We start from the raw sequence: 22281 nt of genomic DNA on the forward strand, positions 1-22281 counted from the left end.
GACTCCGGGTTTAGTGAGTTGTGGGCAATGTTGGAGCCGGAAGTGCGGTGATATGCTGGCTGATTTGATTTGACCCTGAATGACACATTTCACTGTATGTTTCAAGGTACAAATAAAGATAATCTTAAATCTTTAAAGGATTTAATATTTTATCCATTCACCAGCTTCACCTCGTCCAATCCAAATATTGCAAAGACTTTGAAACCAAATGCCTTGATTGTCATACAGGTTTGATAAACACAGTTTTTGAGCCATTAGTTTTAAAATATGTGTGCCAGGTCCACACCAATAACAATCATGGCATTTACTATTCTAGTGAAGGCCATTAGCCCATAGGCATGATTAACATCTGCTGAACTTGTATTGTGCAGATAGATGACTAATCATTTCACTCAGCACGCAATGTTAATTTGCTGAAAAGGTGGAATTCAGTGCTATAGATGATACCCTCTCTTAACTTAACACATCTAAGCATATGAACATAATGTAACCCACCAATGAGTTGTGCACAGAATGTTTGTCTTGATTTTCTAACTGTTGCTGCAGAAGTTTGGTGCAGTTCCAAATTGCAGGGAGTGAGCTGGAGTTGGCAGCTCTGTGGTATGTAATTCTGTCTTCCAAGATTCTGCACAAACTATTTACTCCCAGATATTTAGGTACTAGTGGGCACAAGTAGAGCTTGTCACCCAGTATGTAAATTTTCTCCTCAAATCTGAGCAATGATAAATGTTCGAAATCTATGCATTTTTATAGAAATAGTTGCAGCTACAACTCCAGTTTCCAAGTAATGCAAGCAATGTTTTGCCAGAGCTTATGAAGGTAGTGATGGCTATAATCTTGTTTGTATCTGGTTCCTTCAGATCTGATGCTGGAATTATTAGCGATATCTTAGACTGTGCAATGCATGGGTCCACTCTATTTTTCATTCCTCTTACCTGAGATGAACCAACAATGTTGGTGCAAAGCTCTGCCAGAATTTCAGCCTTCCATAATGATGTCCCTTAAAGATGTTATATGCCAAAATTGCCACCAATTGAAATGGAAAGAGGTTCTATTCCTTCAGCATGTAGTTGCTGTTCACCCATAGTTGGACCATTGTACAAATCAAGATTCTAATGGATATGTTAATTTATTTCTTTTATATTTTAGCTATCATGACTAGCCATAAATGACAATGGCTGTATAGTAATTTTAACTGCTAAACCACGCACTCTCACATTCTCCACATTGAGTGCATGGTTGTCACAGTTAACAAAAAATATACAAGTCTACAGCATATTACAGGCCCTTCAGCCCACAATGTTGTGCTGACCATGTAACCTGCTCTAGAAACTGCCTAGAATTTCCAACAGTAGACATGATAGAACAAACAATTTCCATACTGAAGCATTCTTTAACAGTAGACATAATGGAAAAAGCCATTCCCACACAGAAGCTTTCTGTCAGGATAGACACGGTGAAATAAATCATTCCAACACTCAAGCAACAGACCCAAAGCTGCAAGAATTGGTCCATCTCGGATACTTCTCTCCTTTTTCTCGATCTCTCGGTCTCCATCTCTGGAGATAGACTGTCCACTGACATCTTTTATAAACTCACTGACTCCCATGACTACCTTGATTATACCTCTTCCCACCCTGACAAATGCAAAAATTCTATTCCTTATTCCCAGTTCCTCCGTCTCCGTCGCATCTGCTCAAAGGATGAGGATTTCCGTTCCAGGACATCCCAAATGTCCTCTTTCTTTAAGAATCGTGGTTTCTCTTCTGCCGTCATCAATGATGCCCTCACCTGTATCTCCTCCATTTCCCGCTCTTTGGCCCTCACGCCATCCTCCCGTCGCCACAACAGGGACCATGTCCCCCCTTGTCCTCACCTATCACCCCACCAGCCTCCGGATCCAGCATATTATCCTCCGCAACTTCCGCCACCTTCAACAGGACATCTTTCCCTCTCTACCCCTCTCTGCTTTTCACAGGGATTGCTCCCTCCGTGACTGCCTGGTCCACACATCCCTCCCCACAGATCTCCCACCTGGCACTTATCCCTGCAAGCGTAAGTGCCACACCTGTCCCTACACCTCATCTCTTACCACCATTCAGGGCCCCAAACAGTCCTTCCAGATGAGCCAACACTTCACTTGTGAGTCTGTTGGCGTAATCTGTTGCATCAGGTGCTCCCAGTGTGGCCTCCTCTACATCGGCGAGACCCGACGCAGATTGGGGGCCGCTTCGTCGAGCACCTCTGCTCCGTCCGCCACAACAGACAGGATCTCCCGGTTGCCACTCACTTCAACTCTCCCTCTCATTCCCATTTGGATATGTCCATACATGGCCTCCTCTACTGCCATGATGAGGCCAAACTTCGGTTGGAGGAACAACATCTCATATACCGTCTGGGTAGTCTCCAGCCCTTTGATATGAACATTGGATTCGCCAACTTCTGGTAATTCCCTCCCTCTCCCTTCCCCCATCCCACCTTCACTCTGTCTCCTCTTCTAGCTGCCTATCACCTCTCATGACTCTGCCACCTTCTACTACCCATAGTGCTTTCCCCTTAGATTCCTTCTTCACCTCTCCTGCCTATCCCCTCCCTGCTTCCCCTCCCCCACCCCTTGATCTTTCCTCTGATTGGTTTTCCACACTCCCCCCACCCTCTTTATAGGGCCCCTGCCCCCTCCTTCTTTAGTCCTGACAAAGGGTCTCAACCCGAAACGTTGACTGCTTCTTTCAACGGATGCTGCCCGACCTGCTGAGTTCATCCAGCTTTTTTGTACATCTTGATTTGACCACAGCATCTGCAGTGTACTTTGTTTTAACCAAATAACTGTTGTCAGTTGAGCCAAACCTCCCTGGAGGGAAAGTAACTGGAGGAGAATCTGATCAGGGTTTTCTAGATTTGGAAAGGGAAGGACTAATTAGGAATGATCAGCATGGCATGATGCATGAGAAATCTTGTCTTATGAATTTGAAGTTTTATTTTAAGAGTTAACCAAGAGGATTGATGACGGCAGGCCTTGTAGACATCTTTGTAGGCTTTGAGGCGTCTGACATGGTAGGCTAGTCGGGAAGCTTGGATCACATGAGATCCAGGCTGAGTGAGCCAGCTGGATACAAAATTGGCTTGGTGGAAGTAGGTAGAGTGGCAGTGGAGGGCTGTTGTTCACATTGGAAGACTGTGATCAGTGATGTTGTACAAGGAGTGGTGTGTGTCTACTGCCATTTGTAATTTCCATTTATGATTTTGATGACAGTGTTAACACATTTAGAAAGTTTGCGATGCCTGAAGTAGCAGTAACTAACTGAAATGGCGGTCAAGGAGTACTTTGGCCCTAGTGACCATAATTTTACCTGTTTTAAATTAGTGATAGGAAAGGTTCACAGATTATGGTCCTAAACTGGAGCAGGGCTAATTTTGGGGGAATTAGGCAGGTCCTAGCAGAGGTTGATTGGTTGAGCCTGTTTAAAGGGGAGGGAACAAATTGTATGTAAGAAGCTTTTAAGAGTGTGATATTAAGAGTTCAGGAGCAACACATTTCTGTTAGGGTGAAAGAGAAACTTGGCAAATTTAAGAAACCTTGACTGTTGAGAGAAATTAATGAGCTGTTTAAGAGAAAGAAGAATACATTATATTTAGGAGGTTTCGGTCAAATGAATCCTTTCGCTATAGGAAGATTCTTCAGAAGGGCAAAGGGAAGGTTTGAGATAGATCTGGCAGGTAGGGTTAAAGAAAATCCCCAAGAAATTTTATGGTTATATTATAGGTAAAAGGATGGCAAGAAGAGAGTAGTTCCTCTTTAGAGATCAGCACGAGACCACCTTGACCTGCAGGACATTGGTATGATTTTTAACAAACATTTTTCCTCTGTTTACTGAGATGCAAACCATGGTGATGAGGGAAGCAAGGGCTGATGTTTCAGAGAACATTCATTATCAGGGAGGAGGTATTTGCAACCTTGTAGTTCATTAAAATGGATTATTTCTCCAGAGCCTAACAAAGAGTATCTTAGGACTTTGTGGGAGGCTAGAGAAGAAATTGTGGAGGCCCTTGTAGAAATACTTTCCTTATCATTAGCCACTGGTGAAGTTCTGGAAGATTGAAAGGTGGCTAAAGTTCTGTTGTTTTGAAAAGGGCAGCAAGTGAGGTACAGGCCAGTCAGCCTGACATGAGTAGTAAGTAAGTTACTGGAGGAAATTCTGAGCAACAGGATCTACCAGTATTTGAATAGACTGAGTTTGATGAGGAGGAGTTAACGTGCCTTTGTGGATTGAAATTTGTGCTTGATGAACCTGTTAGGGTTTTGTTTTGAAGAAATAGCCAAAGAGGTAAAAGATGGTACATCAATAGATGTTATCTGTGTGAACTTTAGCAATGCTTTTGACAAAGTCCTGCATGCTAGGGTGGGCTGGAAGGTTTGTTCTCATGGAATGCAGGAAGAATTTGTTAGGTGGATTCAAAATTGGCTTGGAGGTAGGAAGCAGAGGGTGGTGTTGATGGTTGCTTCATAGAATGGAGGTCAGTGACTAGTGGTGTGCTGCAAGGGTTAGTGTTGGGACCCTTGTTATTCATAATTTAAATAAATGAATTAGATTTAAATGCACAAGGCTTGATCAGATGACACAAAATTAGGATGCCCTGTTGAAAGTGAAGAAGGTTATGGAGGTTAGAGGAATGAGTTGAGTGGCAAATGGATTTCAAATCAGTTAAATGGAAGGTGATGCAATTCGGAAAGTCAAACCAGTATAGGACTTGCGTGAATAGGTCCTGATGAAGGGTCTCGGCCTGAAACTTCGACTGTACTTCTTCCTATAGATGCTGTCTGGCCTGCTGTGTTCCACCAGCATTTTGTGTGTGTTGCTTGAATTTCCAGCATCTGCAGATTTCCTCATGTTTAGAACTTGCATTATGAATGGTAGAGGACTAGGGAGAAATGTTCCCTCTATAATTTTTTTTTACAGGTGCATGGACCAACCATAGGGACAGGAAATTTTCACACAGCATGAAAACTGCACAGCAGTATAATTTTAGTTTATTATGCACGTCAAACAAACACAAACTGACAACTCACAACACAAGTAAATGATATCAGGCAATCAAAAACAACTGACAGGTACAATGGGAAAAGAAAAATGTTTTGACTGGACAGGTTTATTAACAATGAGCTATCAACTTCCATTCTGTGTTTATTGTTAAAATTTGTAACAGTGTTGTAACTTGAAACACAGATAATAAAAATACGTTGAAGCTCCAAAATGTTTCAAAGTAAAAGTTGTTTATTATTTAGAAAGTTTATAAATTATATTTATAATTTTATACATGGTATTTCACACGAGAGATTTCAAAATTATATTAACATTATGTAAAAGAAAATTCTATCTGCACCGCAACAAAGGCATTGTGCGTAGGAACATTTCAGTTACTGCACAGCTGTGCACCTACATGGTTTAAGGCTGATTTATACTTGTGCATTCGGGCTATGCCACAGCCTACACCGTAACCCTAATTTTCACTTCTGCGTTCTACGCCATAGTGAGCATGCATTGGTGTGTGCCAAAATGCTAGTTGGCGGTGGGGTTTCTATGCCACTGTGTTGAGTTTCTTTGGAGAGACATGGACGAGAAAATGCGTTTCAAACATTTTCGCGTGTCGGCAGGTAGATTTGACAATTTGGTTCATCTATTTTGCATCGGTGTACAGACATGGCGGAGAAGCAACTGGAAATGTGTAGGAGGAAATGCGATGCTACCAAGCGGACCAATCACAGTTGTTGTGGTCTGCATCACCGCAACACGTGAGTAACTTTTCTGGAGAGGTGCACGTCACCCTACAGCATAGGGTATGGCGTAGGGTATGTGTTACCTACGGCATCGATGCGACGCACAAGTATAAATCAGCCTTCACAGGGAAGTGTTACGGGTGTATAATGGATCAGTGAGATCTCAGAGTACAAATGAATAGTTAATTGAAAGCTGCATCATAGAGTGGTGGAAAAACAAGTATTTAGCACACTGGTCTTCATTAGTCAGAGCATTGAGCACGAGGAATTGGGACATTATGTTACATTTTGTACAAGTTGTGGTGAGACCACGCTTGGAATGCTATGCACAATTTTTGTCACCCTGACACAGGGTAAACTGGAAAGAGTGCAGAAAAGATGTGCGAGGGTACTGTCAAGAGAGGTTGGTTACAGTAGGTGTTTATTCCTTGGAACACAGGAGATTGAGGGATGACCTTACAGAAATGTTTTTTTTAAAAAAATGAGATGCACAGATTAAAAAAACTAACATCATTTGGAGACTGATAATAGGAAGTCTGCAGTTCAGCCATTGTGTGTCATTCCCAGCGCAAATTCCAATTACAGTATCCTCCTGCAGTACACCTTTCTTTGAGGTGAACGCTGGCTTCAACTTCTGCAGGCTAACTTTAAATACTAGCAGCAGCCAATGTTTTCTGTGCCCATTGTTCAAAACCAGCAGTTCAATTAGCATGGGCTGCTGCAGAAACTGTAAGAGGTTTGCAACAAGAGGGTTTTTCATTATCTGCTTGATAGTAGCTAAGTGTAGGGTAAACAAAGCTGCCCCCATGATCAACACTGGAAATATCCAGTTTAGCCCCCAAGAATTCCTTCCGGGATAAGGACAAACCAAATATTATTTCCTTCATGAAGGATTTTGCATTTTAACAAGCAGTTATCCATTAGGGATAATCTGGCACATCCACTCCATGAACAACAGATTAAGCAACGGAGCTCCCTTTAGAACAGACTCATTCAGCTCCGCTGTCACAAGGATTGTTACAGAAAATCTTTCCTACCAAACGCAGTAAGCATATACAACAGTTTATCTTGGTGCAACAGGGAAACAAACATCACAGTACAATAGTCTGTTTTATTATTTTGTACATTATGCACATCATTGCAAATGATTGCACATTGGTAAATCATTATTGTGTGTATTCATTATTCTGTACTTTATTATTAGTTCAGTCTGCGCACTGCTAAGTGTGGTTTTAAATGTTGCTGTTGTAATGAAAAAAATTTCCATTTGGGATCAATAAAGTTATTACTACTATTAAGACATATGAATTTGGGATTTGTGATTACTTTAATAAGTAGGTTTCTAACCATGATGACTTTATAATATTTCAGCATTTAATATTTGTTTATATATACATTTTATGTGGCATCCTTGAAATAATGGAATATTTTGCAGCCTTCTGAGAGATGTCCTTTGGGACTAGTGTAGGTAGCTCAAAAGATGCACGCACTTAGATTATGTGTCCATTAGTATGAACAGTGGCTATCACATTAGAATCCTCATCCTGTTAAGTTGTTTATCTCTATATGCTCATTTTGCGGTGTGCTCATGTGCGCCTGTCCCTCTTCCTTCCCTGCTTCTCTCTCTCTCTCGCTCTCACTCTGGAATGGCTTAAGTTTTAAATCTCAACAAAATATCCTATAACTGAAATACCGTATTGTTTCTTTCCAGGCCATGATGTCATTATAGCATTAACTTTTCATGATGCCTCCTGCTATGACGGACATCTTGGATATCTGGGCAGTTGATTCCCAGATCTCAGCAGATAACAGCATCACCGTAGACTTCTTGCTACCAACAGGGGTATACATTCAGCTGGATGTCCCGCGGGAGGCCACTATTGAAAACATTAAGTCGGTAAGTGAACTTGCCATTGTCTGCTTTTCAGCCACTCCTCACAAGTAGAAATGGCAAAGGGAAAATGTGAGATTAATTCAGCATATCTGCCCTTCCAATGGAGTATGTTTTACCTTTTTTCCATCCCATTCTCAGTTTGATGAAGTTTCATTTACCAATAAAAGGCAGTAGTGTTCTTTTGTATTCTTAATGCCATGTGTGGAAACAGTGGAATAGGGTTGTTATAAAGCAGCATCTCAGAATATAAATATTCATATTTGATTGAAGAATTCCATCATGGGAAATGACTAGATGTACTCTGCTGTTGCTGACTTGGTGAATTGGAGACTTTTTTCATTTTGTTTTCAGTTCTCTTTCTAAGCCTTTGTAGCTGGCAGATGCTCTGAGAAGGAGAAATAACTAAAACAACTAGAAATGTTTATTTTTGTTCCATTAATGGTCCAGACAAGACCCAATGAGTAAACCACAGTAAAAGCTCTGGTTAATCAAATATGTCTGTTAACCCAGAGTGGACCTCGCAGCTGCTTCTGTGTCAGTTTGTCCCTAAACAGCGTATATTGACAGTCCACTCAGCAAATCTAGCACCACAGGTTTTGGCTATTTTTTTGGTTTACCAAACGGATGGATTTTTACGATCATCATTTGAGTGAACTGGATTAAATTTAGATCTACAAATCTTTAGGTCTTGCAATTGAAGTTGGTCTCTCTTCTTGTATTGCAGCTGCTATGGAGGCAGGCACAGACTTATCCACTCTACAGTGTACTTGGCGAATCAGATTCCTATATGTTTCAATGTGTAAACCAGGCAGCAGTTCACGAAGCGGTGGAGAATGAGTCTCGGCGTCTGTGTGATATCAGGCCTTTCCTCCCTGTTCTAAAGCTTGTAGCTAGGAATTGCAATAGGTCTGAAAGACTACTGGATTCAAAAATTGGTGTTCTTATTGGGAAAGGTAAGGTCACTGCTCTGAACTTTTATTCTGCTTCTTGTCTTAATGTGCATATTTTAGATGCCAGTGGTGTATTTTTGTGTGATCTGATCTGACTCATTTTCATTGAAACTATTGACTGAACCAAACTGAAGCTGGTTTCAGCTTACTGAATCAGATGATTTAAATGAATTTATCTAGTTTATAAATTATGATGCTTACTTAGACTTTTCTTTACATATTAAGGCTGACAAAGTTCAAATAATTCTCTGTTGAAAGTAAATGCATTAATTTGATCTATCTGCTTTCCACTTCTACAACAAAAGTCCTGGTGATTTAAGCCAGATCTCTGTGTCTTATACATATGTACTCCTTTAATCCTGCTAATGGTGGACTGGCATAGGTTGACTTGGTTTAGTTTAGTCTGCAAATTACTTTATTCCACAGTATAATGAAAGTCAGTTGGCATAATCAGCTCACTGCCTATTTGGGGACCTGAGTTTTCCAGCCCCTTATTGTGAGAAACAGGACCAAACATTCCTTGGCTTGGATTTACCTTTCTAATCTTACGTACTGAAGCCAACAGACAGACTTCATGACATCTAACTTCTTGCTGAAGGGGTGAATAAAGCCATTAACTAAATTAATTATCAATTATCACTCCACTCAAATTTCCTCTCTTAAATCAACTGAGTAGTAGAACTGACAAAGACTAAAATCATTGGTGTATTTCATTATTCCACATACACATTAAATAGCATTATTGATCACTTAATTGAAATCGCAGATGCTAGAAATATGAAATAAAGACAGAAATACTCGAAACATTCATTAGATAAAGCATTGTCTGTGGAAAGAAAAACAGTTAATATTTCAAACCCTGTAGCAAATGTAAAACATTCAGTCACTGCTGTAGGTTTTCACAAATAAAACCAAGTGAGGCAGTTTATGTTTGAGAAAAACCATAACACATTTTATTGAACTCCTAAATCTGAGCACAAAAGCCCACTAAAAGCCCTTTACATCATTATGTCATCATGTCAAGCTAGTATCTTAAAGTGAAACCCCAACTCAATGTTGCTGGTTGTGAATTATATACATTTCCACCAATTACAGTTCCTTGCACTACTGTCTAACTTGGAGAGGAGACCCATTAATTGTTCATGCACCACTAAATGACAATTGTGTCTCATCTATATGGTGATTAAATGAATTTAACAGATACTTGCAGGTTTTCTGCAAGGACTCATTATGTCTCTTGAGTCTGCATAAATAGAATTATTGAATTGGATCTACTGGGCTATTGATAACTATGTTGTTCAACAAAATCGTAATTCAGTATGTGATACATCTCATTGAATGGGAAGAAGAGGACTTATTTGAAAGATTGCTACTATGAACTTTACATCAGTAATGAAAGGTTGTTATGTTCTTAAGAAAAGATGAAATATTAATTCTGTCCTAAGATGAGTACTTTTTTACTCTCTTGTTAGTCTTGAATCTAAAACAGTCTACTTCAATTTGAGGACAAGGATTTCAATTGAGTAAGGAATCAGTCCAATTAAATGACAGGTTTGCATAATGTCTGCTCTACATTCCAGGTCTTCATGAATTTGATGCACTGACAGACCCCGAGGTGAAAGAATTTCGCAGCAAAACACGCAAAATCAGTGAGGAGAACATGTTGAAACGTCAGGGACTTTCCTGGATGGACTGGTTGCAGCAGAACTTTCCTCCTGAAATTGATGCTACCAGCGTTAACAGTGCTGAAGACAAGCTACATAAGGAAAATTTCCTTGTAGTCATTCGATTTGACACTCATCACGTATGTTGCATTAAAATGCATAAATCTTATGAATGAAAATATTTACTGTTCATGGACCCATTGCATTGGTTATAATAATGATGGAAGAAGCACAGTTGGAAAAGATTTTCTTTAATTTCAAAAACAGTCAATTTCTTGCCTTGCTACTGTACATAGCTCTCTCTTCTCACTTAGATACTCTCTTAAGATTGAAGCTGTCTTCCATTCCAGTTTTGAGTTCCAAAGAGACCAGTGTAGGGTTGAAAGACTAAATCATAGATGGGACAGGATTGAGGCAGGCATTGTTGGGTTCCATTTGTACGTAGCTCTGTGTGGTTCCAGTGTGTTGACCTGGATCCACTGTGTATTCGTTCTCTACTTCAAATCATCATGCCTCGGGGGTTTTCAGGAATCATGGAGGATGTTGCATTTTCTTAAGGTGATCTTGAAGATGCCCTTGAATAATTTCCTCTGTCTTCATGTAACAGAACTGGGAATAGAGTACCTTTTTCTCAGGGGTCTGGAGTCGGGCAGGCAAAAATGCGTCCTACTCCTAAGTGTTATTAGGGCCACATTGTGAAGGATGTTGGCATGAGAGAGAATGCTGACAATATTTTGTTTATCCTGCAATGAATTTGGAGGTTTGTGCAGATTCATTGTTGGTGGTATCTTTCCAGAACCTTAGGACTAGCAATTACATGTAGTCAAGGATATTGTCAAACTAGTTGAAACAACCTACTGGAAGAACATTGTCATTTGGGCTTTGTGTTGAATGTATATTTACTTTATATAACATTTTTCACCATAGCTCCTTTTCAGAATGCACTCACGATATCTCTTGTTATTAAAGTTTCGAAATCTGATGCACAGGCAAATAGCAGAGCCCCAGGTGTCAGATCGATACAGAACGATACCATGGCAAATGGTTATTCTGTATAATACAATCACTATTAGACTCTTGGAGTGGAGAGGAGTGTTGGCTCTGGATATTTTGTGAAGTTCATTTGATTCTCTTATGTAAATTTATTGGAATCAAATCTTGATTAGTGAACTTTATGCCCCCCCCCCCCAGTTGACCAGAGTCAATTGTCCATTAATGATCAATCTGATTTCATGAGCTACTTAGAAACACAAAGTAAAATACTGACATTGGAAGGTTGCCTCTCGTTCCATGGCCTGGATGCAACATCTGTCACTTATATCTGCATGGTAGTTTCCTTGTATCTGCTGGACCCCATTAGATGCTTACACCTTAACAGTACTTTTATATATGTAAGTTTTTCTTTTAAATCATCAAGACCGCTTTATTGTGAAGCATTTTTATGATTTGTTTCTATTCATAATAAGTTTTTCAGTTGTTATTTTTGTCAGGTAGTGAGTCAAAAGCAGTGTGTCTGCTAAAGCCCTGGCACATGTTTCTTGGTTGCTGAAAAATATGTGTTCTTATATAGTTGGGATTTGGTAGGTCAAAAATCTACATTATTTTACGTTGGCTGGGTGTGTGTGTGGGCAGAAGAAACCCTGAATCGGGCAGAAATTGGATATTTGACTCCTTGTGCTTGCTCCACTAATTCTCTGTGTAAGCAAGAAACCTTTTCCTTTTGAACACTTTCTTTTGGCTCCCTTCCTTTAATTTCATTTCAAATACTTGATATTGCTCATTTAAAAATATAGTTTCCTAACTAACATTACTGCCATTACGTGAACATTTTCTTGATTACAGAAACACCAATAGACCTCAGTTTGATTTTCTACTTGCACAATCCTCTTGTTTCATTTTGAGATATTTACAACAAACTGTTAGACCTTTTTTGAAATTAAGCACACCCTGTACCACGAGTGGGAAGAAAGGAAGCTGAGGTGCTTTTATCAAGTTCATTTTCATTATAGTTGAAATTACCTAGATCAATATTTCAAAATAAATATTTATTTTTTATGGTATTTTTAAGGAAGGAGTTGCTACTTTAAATTAATGCAGCCTGATGTTAATGAGACAGTAACAGATATAATCTTCTATTGGCTGTAGTGATAGCAGAACATATCATTCTTTTTGTATATAATGACGGTCATTGTATTCTTGCAGGTTTCAAGAAACAGTCAATTTCTTGGCTTCTCCTGTGACCTACTTTTAGCTTAGTTTCTTTGGAATAAACAAGGTATATTTCCCAATTAAAACAAAGCAGCTATTTTTAAACTTTCCATCCAAGTCTGAAGCATTTCTTTACCTTCCTACTTTGGCTGCATAATGAGCTTAACCTCCACCATTCTGCCCATGAATTTAAGTGATCACACGAGGCCTTTTGCTGAGTGCAATACCGTCCTTGTTCAGTGCTTGTGTTACTGCAAGGTTGCAGTGTCATAATTAGAAACTGAAAAATCCTGACTCCCACCTGAATACATTGGCCAATTATTGGTCACTGCCACTGATCCAATTAGATCAAAAGCTGCTTAAACTAATTTGCATGCAGGTAAGTTTAACTCAAATTAAGTGTTTATATCAAAAGCACAGTGGTGCAGAGGGACAGAAATGATGAAATGAGGTAAGCAGAAGGAGATCTTGCTGTCTTGTTATCACTCAACAGTCACCACCACAATCTTTGATATTTAAGGCAACTGTGTGTAAACCATAACTTGAGACCAAATTAACATTCATCTCTTTGATCAGAGAAAAGCTGAAATGATGTTCCATCCTTCTAGGATAGCTTCAGTTTCCAAATTTCTCCCAACTTGAACCCTTTTGGCTTAAATGAGCTTGCCATCAGAAAGCAGCTGACCATCCTCGGAAGGGAAAATGAGAAGTTCAATCCCAGAGATTTTGTACTGCGCGTGAGTGGGAAACAGGAATACTTGTTTGGAGAGCAACCACTGATTCAGTTCCGGGTAAGTCAATGGGGAAACTCTGTCATAATGGAAGCAATTTATTTTGATTCCTCTTCTGTAATTAATATGTATATTTAACATTACAGTGGGGAACAAAAGTGAAATCAGAATAAAGTTCTTAAAGCCTTCCGTATTTAAACTAAATTAGCTCTAACCATTTGGAATTATATGTGTGTTGGGTATGACAACCTACAAAACTTTATTTGGGTGGCTGGGGACCACAATCATTGTACTTAATAGTCCTGGCATTTTAACACGCTAGATTGTCTCAACTGCCATTCATTGGGATCTTGTCTTCAAATTGCAGCAGCAACAATGTTAACTCACCAAGATTCAGCTGCATTCAGCAGGCTGCCCAAGAATGAATCCTATTCCACAACAGTCCCATCAATATAAGCAGGAGATCACCTGGCATACCCTTGCACATAATGATGGTCAGCCTGAAAGGTAGTCCTGCCATCCCCAGCCTTGCCAAAAAAGATTGGATTTTCCCTGTTCATTATTTGGTGAAAACTTTACACCTCTACATGGGTGGTGGGTCAGGCAGAATCTGAGACTTTGCCATTGTAACTGAATATTCTAGGTACTATCCTAGTCAAATAACCAGTCCACATATTCCCACTGGATCATGTGATTTAAATGAGGCTAGCTTATTTTCACTGGAGCTTAAAAATTTGAGTTTCTACAGCTATAGATCAGGGCTATTTTTAAGTTTTTTAATTTTCAAGAGAGTGGATGAACAAATCTTTTAGCTCTAGTAACTGAGCTGCTTTTCTTGGTGGTAATAGCCCACCATTTGAAGATGTATCAGGCATTCAGGGTGGCCCATTTGGAAACGTGAGAGACTGCAGATACTGGAATCTGGAACAAAAAACAATAGGCGTCCGTTAGTCTCGAGAGACCATGGATTTGCGCCTCGTGAAGTTTCCAGGGCGCAGGCCTGGGCAGGGTTGTATGGGAGACAGGCAGTTGCCCAATGCTGCAAGTCTCCCCTCTCTACGCCACTGATGTTGTCCAAGGGAAGGGCAAGGGCTAACGCAGCTTGGCACCGGTGTCGTCGCAGAGCAATGTGTGGTTAAGGACACCACACGCTACCTTAGCTGAGGCTCGAACTAGCGACCTAGATCACCAGACCAACGCCTCAACCACTTGGCCACGCGCAAACAAAAAACAAACCGCTATGGGATATCAGCAGGTCAGGCAGCATTTGTGGAGGGAAACGGACAGCTACCATCTTTGTTTGAGACACTTCATCTAAAACAGTTGAAGGGTTTCGCCTCATTGTTGATTTGATTGTTTTCAGCCATAACTGTGATACATCAAGGAAAGCCTGTCTGCTTTACATCATCGGCAGGAACTGTTCAACTGTTTTTGAAAAGAACAACAACCACCACTACTGATATATTTTTTTTAAATAGTTCCTTATAGAATAGTTCTTCATTTGTCACCAGCAGGAATCCTTGCTTCTGGCTATGCAAATTAATATTAATAAATGAAATTCATGCAGTCTTTTCTGATTATACACAGTTGATAAGTAAGGCTGTGTACTTGACATTGTGTCATTTGTATTTTCTGCTTCTACCTGATAACAAGTATTATAGAAGCAATAAAGTAAGGTATTAAAATTCAAAGGCAGTTAGTACTGATGCCAGCCTGCACCCATCTCAAATTTCCAGCTGAGCCAATGTATTTTAAGGGTTTCACTCTCACTCACGGGATCACTGAGAAGTACAATAGGGGCTGGGTCATTATGACTGGAGGCCAAGACAAAGGCCTAGAAGTTCCCTGCCTTCAGTGCTGTGGGAAGGGGTTTGCAAAGATCTGGAATTCACTGCTCTGGTGGGTACCTCAGGTCCAGAAGTGCAGGCAGTGTAGCTGCCAGTCAGTGGATCTGACTTTCTGGTCTAATATCTTGACATTTTCTCTGATTGACCCATTCGGACAAACATTTTACAAACTGCTCTTTCCCAGTAAATATTGTGATATTGTTAAGTTATTTCCAAATGAATGTTGGCGATCCTAGATTCTCATAGTTCCTATTGTTTGAATAAAAAATATGTATGGAAGCTTTTAGGAGATTCCAAATGGATTTTGTGAAAAACAACTTTAAATCCTTCCTGTAGCTTCAGGTTTACTGAAGGTTTTCTTTTTAAATAAGTACATCTGTCCCAGTTCTCCCAATATATTAAAAACAGCTATTCAGATTGCAATTGTCAGCAATTTTGATTCCATTAATAACATTGTGTGCTATTTCTGCTGTTCAGCATTACACAAAAATGATGATTAATTATAGGTGCCATTAGCCCTCGTTGAATTAGTTCTTCAAAGCCTGTCCATTTTACAGGAGTTTTGAAACCTTTCTTCTTAATCTCAGACTATGGTTTTAATTTGTGTACTGAGCAAGTATTCTAACTGATCTTTTAGAAGAAAAGATTCATCTGCTGAGAGTAAAATGGAATACGTTTGGCAGTTTTACATTTAAATAAGCATTTAGCAAGTGTTCAGAAACCTACTAATTGTAGATTTAGAGGTGTTTTCAAAATTCTTTTTCTTTGGATTATTATGCCAATAATTTCAGGCAAACTGGAAGTCTGAATTCAGTAGCAAAGCTTAGCATAATAATTACCACATGCTCCACTGACCTTGCCATTTTCCAGATTTTGGAGTTTTGTTACTAGTTCCAATTATTTTCATTAATTAATTATGTTTAAAAGTTATAGTCTCAGCCTTGCCATAAGAATTAAGCCCTTCTAAATTTCTGCTTGCAGGTTGGCTATTTTATCCATATTGTTAAATTCTCTAACCTGTGTTTATTGCTCTAAAAGTCTGCACACCCTGTACTTTGTGATTACTTTTGATTCTGTTGTGTATTCAATGATTTTCTATGCATAAGAGAAAGGCATTCTGCTTACTTTGATTTTTATACTTTTCAGTATGTAAAGAACTGCATATTAAATGGAATCCACCCTCAGTTGACTATTGTGAAGTGCAGCACCATCAAAGAGATGCGTGATCAAGAAATGTCAGCCATTGGCATTGTCTTGCAGCGTAAAATATCTTCTGCTCCTCTTCCTTTGCCACCCAAGAGAAGGACCATTTCTGTAAGTAACTGAGATGTGAGCACGCACAGTTAGGACTTGTATGCCATTTAAAGTGATGTAGTTTCCATTTATGCTCTGATTTTAGATCCCTAATTTTTTGCCAACTTTTGATTCTGGGATAGGGACTAAATAGATATCAGATTTAGATTAATTGATTTATCACATGTACCTCAAAGCATACAGTGAAATGTGTCATTTGTGTTAACAACCAACACAACCTGGCAATGTGCTGGGGGCGGCCCACAAGTGCCGCCACAAATTCTGGTACCAATATAACACACCCAGAATGTTCAGCAGAACAACTCGAGTAACAACAGCAATGACATCGTAACTCAGCGCCATCTCAGCTGCAAGCTGCGCATGTTGCTCAAGGTCACTATCGATTCATCTCTGCTGTAAATTTGTTTGATGAGGTCAGTTTGGAGCAGGGTGAGTGTGATGCCTGTGAGGTCAGAACAATAACGATCCAGTGTTTTGCAGAGAGAGTGCGAACAGATTGGAAGTAAATGTATAAGTGCGCTGATGTTACTGAGCTCAAGAGTAGGTCTGCCTCAGCTTGCAAGTGCCTGACCTGTGCACAGCCTGTTCTTATGACTGATCACTTGGGAGCCAACTGGATGGATTGGCTGCTGTTCTGAGGATGCAGACATATTTGATGTTCTATTAAACTGTAAAAACAGAAGAACAGAATTAAGCACATCGAGTCTCCTCCACCATTCCATCATGGCTGATTTATCATCCCTCTCAACACCATTCTCTTGCCTTCTCCTGGTAATCTTCAAAGGCCTAACTAATCAAAACGCTACCCAACTTTCACTTTAAATGCTTTGAATATAATATATTTGTCTTCTGCTGCCTGGAAAACATTTAGGACATGCAAACTATCTGGGTCATGAACAATTCACAGGAATGAAACCCTGCTGTAGGCTAGGGTGAATCTGTATAACTTTAGATTAAATTATTCCTATTATGTTAAGCCAGCTGCTCTAATTCATTATATTCAAGACCAAGAGTACTGGGCTGGTTCACATGCCGTGACCTTGCAGTCAGTGTATCCATGATGGCTGTGGATCAGTTGGTGGCCTCTGACTCAGAAGAGTACAATTCAAAATTAAGCTGACAAGGCAGTACCGAGAGAGTGATGCACAGTCATGAGGTGCAGCCTTTTTTTAAAAACCAGAGCTAATGGCATCCAAAGGAGAGCAGAGGAGTTTTCCTTGCCTCAGCGAATATTTTTTTAACCCTCACCCAAAGATACTAAAATAGATTTTGACTATTACATTTTCCTGTATACACATGACTGTGAAGTGTATTGGGAAATCAGTTTCTTCAAACTCCTACTGAAATATAACAGAATTATGTTTTCTTAGTAGTTGCATCATTATGTTGTGCCCTGGATAGAGTTTTCAGAGAACTGCTCACCCATTCCACTGCTGATCCCTTAATGAAGACTGGTGTGTACTTCCTTGACTTCCCCTTTCTCCAGACTATAATAAATTCCTCAGTCTTACTGATGTTGAGTGTAAGCGGTTGTTGCGACATCACCCAACCAGCTGATCTACCCCACTCCTGTATGCCTCCTCAACACTATCTGAAACTCTGCCAACAATAATGGTATCATCGGCAAATTTAGAGATGCTGTTTCAGCTGTGCCTGGCCACACGTTGTTGGGTGTAGAGTGAGTAGAGCAGTGGGGTAAGCGCACATCCTTGACGTGCGCCAGTGTTGATTCACCAAGGAGGGGTTGTTATTTTTGATCTGCACAGTTGGTGAGCAAGTCAAGGACCCAGTTGCAGAGGGAGCTACAGAGGCCCAGGTTTTGTTGGAACTTGTTGATTAGTACTGAGCGTATGATTTTGCTGAGCACTGAGCTGCAATCACCGAAAAGCAGATTGCTGTAGGTATTACTATTGTCCAGGTGATCCACTGCTGAGTGGAAAGCCAGTGAGATTGCGTCAGCTGTAAACCTATTGTGGTGATAGGCAAGTTGCAGTGGATCCAGGTCCCTGCTTAGGCTGGAGTTGATGCTAGCCATGACCAAGCTCTCAAAGCACTTCATCGCAGTAGATGCGAGTGCCACTGGGCAATAGTCATCGAGGCAGCTCATACTGCTTTCTTGGGCACTGGTATAATTGTTGAACTTTTGAAGGCATCTTGGACCTCCAGAAGTGGTCCACAGTATGGGGTGATTGTTAAGTTCGTGGTCTAAGGTGGAAGGAGATGAGTTATTAACTTCAAACTTTCTGCATTTTCACTCAGAGTTGAACTGCGTGTGCACCTAACGAGAGCTGTATAACTCATCTCCTTATACCTTAGGCCACAAACTTATCAATCACCCCTCGTATTTGCCAGCAGGGAAGTCAGGAGTTGGGGAGGGGGGTGGTTCTAAAGCCTCTGTGTTTCAATCATGCCTGTATTAAAAGCAATGTCATTTTTTTTCCTCTCTAGTGTTAGATCTCTAACATCCAATAGTCTGCACTGATGGTCGGTCAAAGCGGTTATTAGACAATGAGATAATTGAGCATGGGTTTCTGAATGGAAGGAAATGTCTGTAAATAGATTACCTCCATTCTGTGATACATAAAGTTAGGTAATTGTCCCATTGTGTGCAGAATTAAATGCCAGGTGCTCAACCATGACCTTGCTGATCATTTCTATAGTGTATTGTATGTATTTTTAAAAAAGCAGTAAGGTACTGTAAAATTGGTAACATATAAATGCTGGCCACAGACTGTAACATCAAAACCTTCAAAACGTAATGTGTACCTATCTCACCGGTTTGTCCTTTTCCTCCCCAAAGCTGAAACTGAATTTAGATTTAATTTCATTTTTGCAGACACAAGTTATTTATGACTTTCTTGTTAGCAGCAAAATTATGGAAACCACTTTAACAGCTGTGGTAACAATAGGAAAGAAGGATATGAGGAAGGCCGCTCTGCCGTCCATTAAGGCCGTAGCAGATCCTCTACCTTTGCTCCATTTCCCCTCATAATTTCCAGATTTATTAACCCTCTCAAAATGCAGAAATTTATTGGTCTCAATTTTGAATAAACAGATTTCAGGAGGAGAAAATTGCAAAGGGTTCAAATGAAGTGCACAAGTTCCTCTTCCACTCAGTTTTAAATAGCCCACTCCATTTTTGCAAACTGCATTTCCAGCCAGGGGTAACACCTTCAGTGTACATGGCCTTTAAGAACACTTTAAGAATTTTGGAAGTGTTTTTGCATGGTTTCTGAATGATCTTAAGCATACTTATAAATTAACCCAAAGCTGAAACTGGTGTCACACAATTAATAGGAATGTTATTTATTCATCTTTGGTTTATAGTATTTTAAATATGACCACAGTACCTTGAGCTTAATTGTTACAACTTTGAGCACCTGGTTATGTTCAGCACAAAATAAAAGTGCTGGCATTGGGCAGAGGCAACATTGATTTATTGTAAATAGAAAAAAAACCTTATTGCTATTGTCCCTTTTTTATTTCAGGAAATGACAAATAGTATTTGGGATATAAATGCTCCTTTTAAGATTGTTCTTGTCCGAGGGACCAAAGTAAATGCCGATGAAGCTTTGCGGGTAGGTAACCATTAACGTTTTCAAAACTAATTAATGAAATGCAAGTGCCAAATCTAAGCTATACGAGATGGTTGTTATGTACATTACACGTGACATGCAATGTTCCAGAATTGTCCCTTTTTTTAAAAGTATATTTTCCACACTATTTCTCCCAACATTAAGAGTGTAAAATCACCTTCAAATGTATCCAGGCTCTTAAAGGATTTCCTGGTTTTTTTTTTAAAGGGTCATTTTGTTGATATGAATGAAAGCTCAAGGAAATAGTGTTAATAGTGTTTGAGGTTACCTTAGCAGAGTCTATGTCACTCCAACTGTGCTTGTGAAGTTCATCAAGAGAGCTTAAATCGCTAGGCTCACTGAACACTCAGGATTCCTTAAGTAACATTGTGTTGGTGTCAGCATGGTGTTCCACCTGGTGTGTTGCCAGGTCTGGTAGCTGTTGTAATGTGTTACAGTAGGACTGACCTGTTTACCCTAGGGATGCATTATACATACCCGGGAACAATCAGGAAACAGTGTTTGACCAATATGGGAGTGTTATTAATGGAAGGCTGGAATCCTGTCTGATGAGGACAAGTAGGAGATGCTCCCAGGGAACTGAGGCACTAAACCAGCTAGTGATAAACATGGCGTGTGATTAGCATAACACTATTACGTCGTCAGCGACACCGATTCAATTCTGCCACTGTAAGGAATTTGTATGTTCTCCCTGTGCCGGTGTTGGTTCCTCCAGTTTCCTCTCACATTCCAATGACGTACAGGTTCATAGTTTAATTGGTAACACGAATGTGATTGAGTGGCCCTGGCTCGAAGGGATGGAAGGGCCTGTTACCACACTGTATCTCTAAATAAAATAAATTGATTAGCTTTATTTATCACATCCTCCAAGAGGACCACAGCCTTGTTGCTGTCTTTGGAGGCTTGCAATCCTCAATGACCCGGAGGGCTGTGGTGGTTGGGGTCAGGGTCAGGGCTTTATGCTTTGGCTCTTGTTAGGGCCACCCATGCCAAACAGGTCAAAAGGTAGTGTTCAGACTAAGATAGCCCACTGGTCATCCAGGTTTGGAGGTTCAGTTCAGGGCTAACAACCCTGACTGGGAAAACAAAGTTGTTACAGAACAGCAATGAAGAATCCTCCTGTATCTGAGTGTGATGGTATTCCTGAGCCTCCATCTGTGACTTGCGTGGCTGGCGGTGGTGAAATCTGAGAGGAGGCTACTGACATGATGAAGGAAGCCCTGAGCACCGCCAGAGATGGAGGAGCTTCACTGCTGCCCGACACAGCAGTGGTGTAGTGGACAGTAAGTAAGTATTTATCACATGTACGTCTAAGCATACAGTGAAGTACATTGTCTTTCATCAAATCGGCAAGGATTGTGCTGAGCAGCCTGTAAGTGTTGACACACCTCCAGGTCCTGCGTGGTATGCCCGCAACTCTCAAACCCTGACTGTCCACGTTTGGAATGTGGGAGGAGACGGGAGCACCTGGATGGAAGAGCCTGCAAACTCAGGAATTGAACCCCAATCAGTAAATCACTGATGCTGAAAAGAGACGTAATAACCGTTATGCTGCGGCGCTGCTCTTCAATTTAAAAAAAAACGCGTTTTTGTTGAGCCTTGGAGATTTCCAGTCTTTGAAGGTGGTTGCTAGAGAATTCTTTTAATGAGCTATATTATCTAGCACAATTGATGAATGCTTGCACAGTGGGCAAGCTTATAAGGCAAGGAAGTCCCTCTGTGTCTCTACTTTCTCCTGTGACTGAGGAAACTAGAAGTTTTTCCTGCTTGATTATAGGATTGATAATTAATAGAGCAGTGAGCAGTAAGTTGGATTTGGAGGTGGTTTCACAAACAAGAGAAAATCTGCAGATGCTGGAAATCCAAGGCAAAACACGCAAAATGCTGGAGGAACGTCAGCAGGTCAGGCAGCATCTATGGAAATGAATAAACAGTTGTCATTTCAGGCCAAGACACTTCATCAGGACTGGGGATAAAAAAAAATGAGAGGTCAGAGTGAGAAGGTGGGGATGGAGGAGGAGGAAGAACAAGGCGGCAGGTGATAAGACCAGTCAACTGTGTGTGAGTACCTGGGGTCCTCAGAGGGCCAGAATCAAGATGCTTGAAAATGGATCTGGAAGCCTTGTGGCACAAAATGGCGGTGAAGACATATTCCTAAGAAGGATACGTGGCTGTGGTGACAGGTCCGGGTCTATCACCTGCCACCTTGTGCTTCTTCCTCCACTCCCCCACATTCTTGTTCTGACTTTGTTTTTTTTTCCAACCCTGATGAAGAGTCTCTGCCCAAGTTGTCGACTGTTC

General features: G+C 40.4%; 1 protein-coding gene across 2 annotated transcripts in view; it reads left to right on the forward strand.

The window, feature by feature from the left end:
• Positions 1-22281, forward strand: part of pik3cb (phosphatidylinositol-4,5-bisphosphate 3-kinase, catalytic subunit beta) — a 175673-nt gene that overhangs the window by 78419 nt on the left and 74973 nt on the right. For both annotated transcript variants that reach the window (XM_073040918.1, XM_073040919.1), the window contains exons 2-7: positions 7488-7673; positions 8395-8623; positions 10201-10424; positions 13101-13283; positions 16217-16384; positions 19873-19962. In XM_073040918.1, coding sequence (XP_072897019.1) covers positions 7518-7673; positions 8395-8623; positions 10201-10424; positions 13101-13283; positions 16217-16384; positions 19873-19962 — 1050 coding nt within the window. In that variant the 5' untranslated portion in view covers positions 7488-7517. The remainder of the gene's footprint in view (positions 1-7487; positions 7674-8394; positions 8624-10200; positions 10425-13100; positions 13284-16216; positions 16385-19872; positions 19963-22281) is intronic.

This window comes from Hemitrygon akajei, chromosome 3 (assembly GCF_048418815.1).
Source record: "Hemitrygon akajei chromosome 3, sHemAka1.3, whole genome shotgun sequence".
NCBI lineage: Eukaryota > Metazoa > Chordata > Chondrichthyes > Myliobatiformes > Dasyatidae > Hemitrygon > Hemitrygon akajei.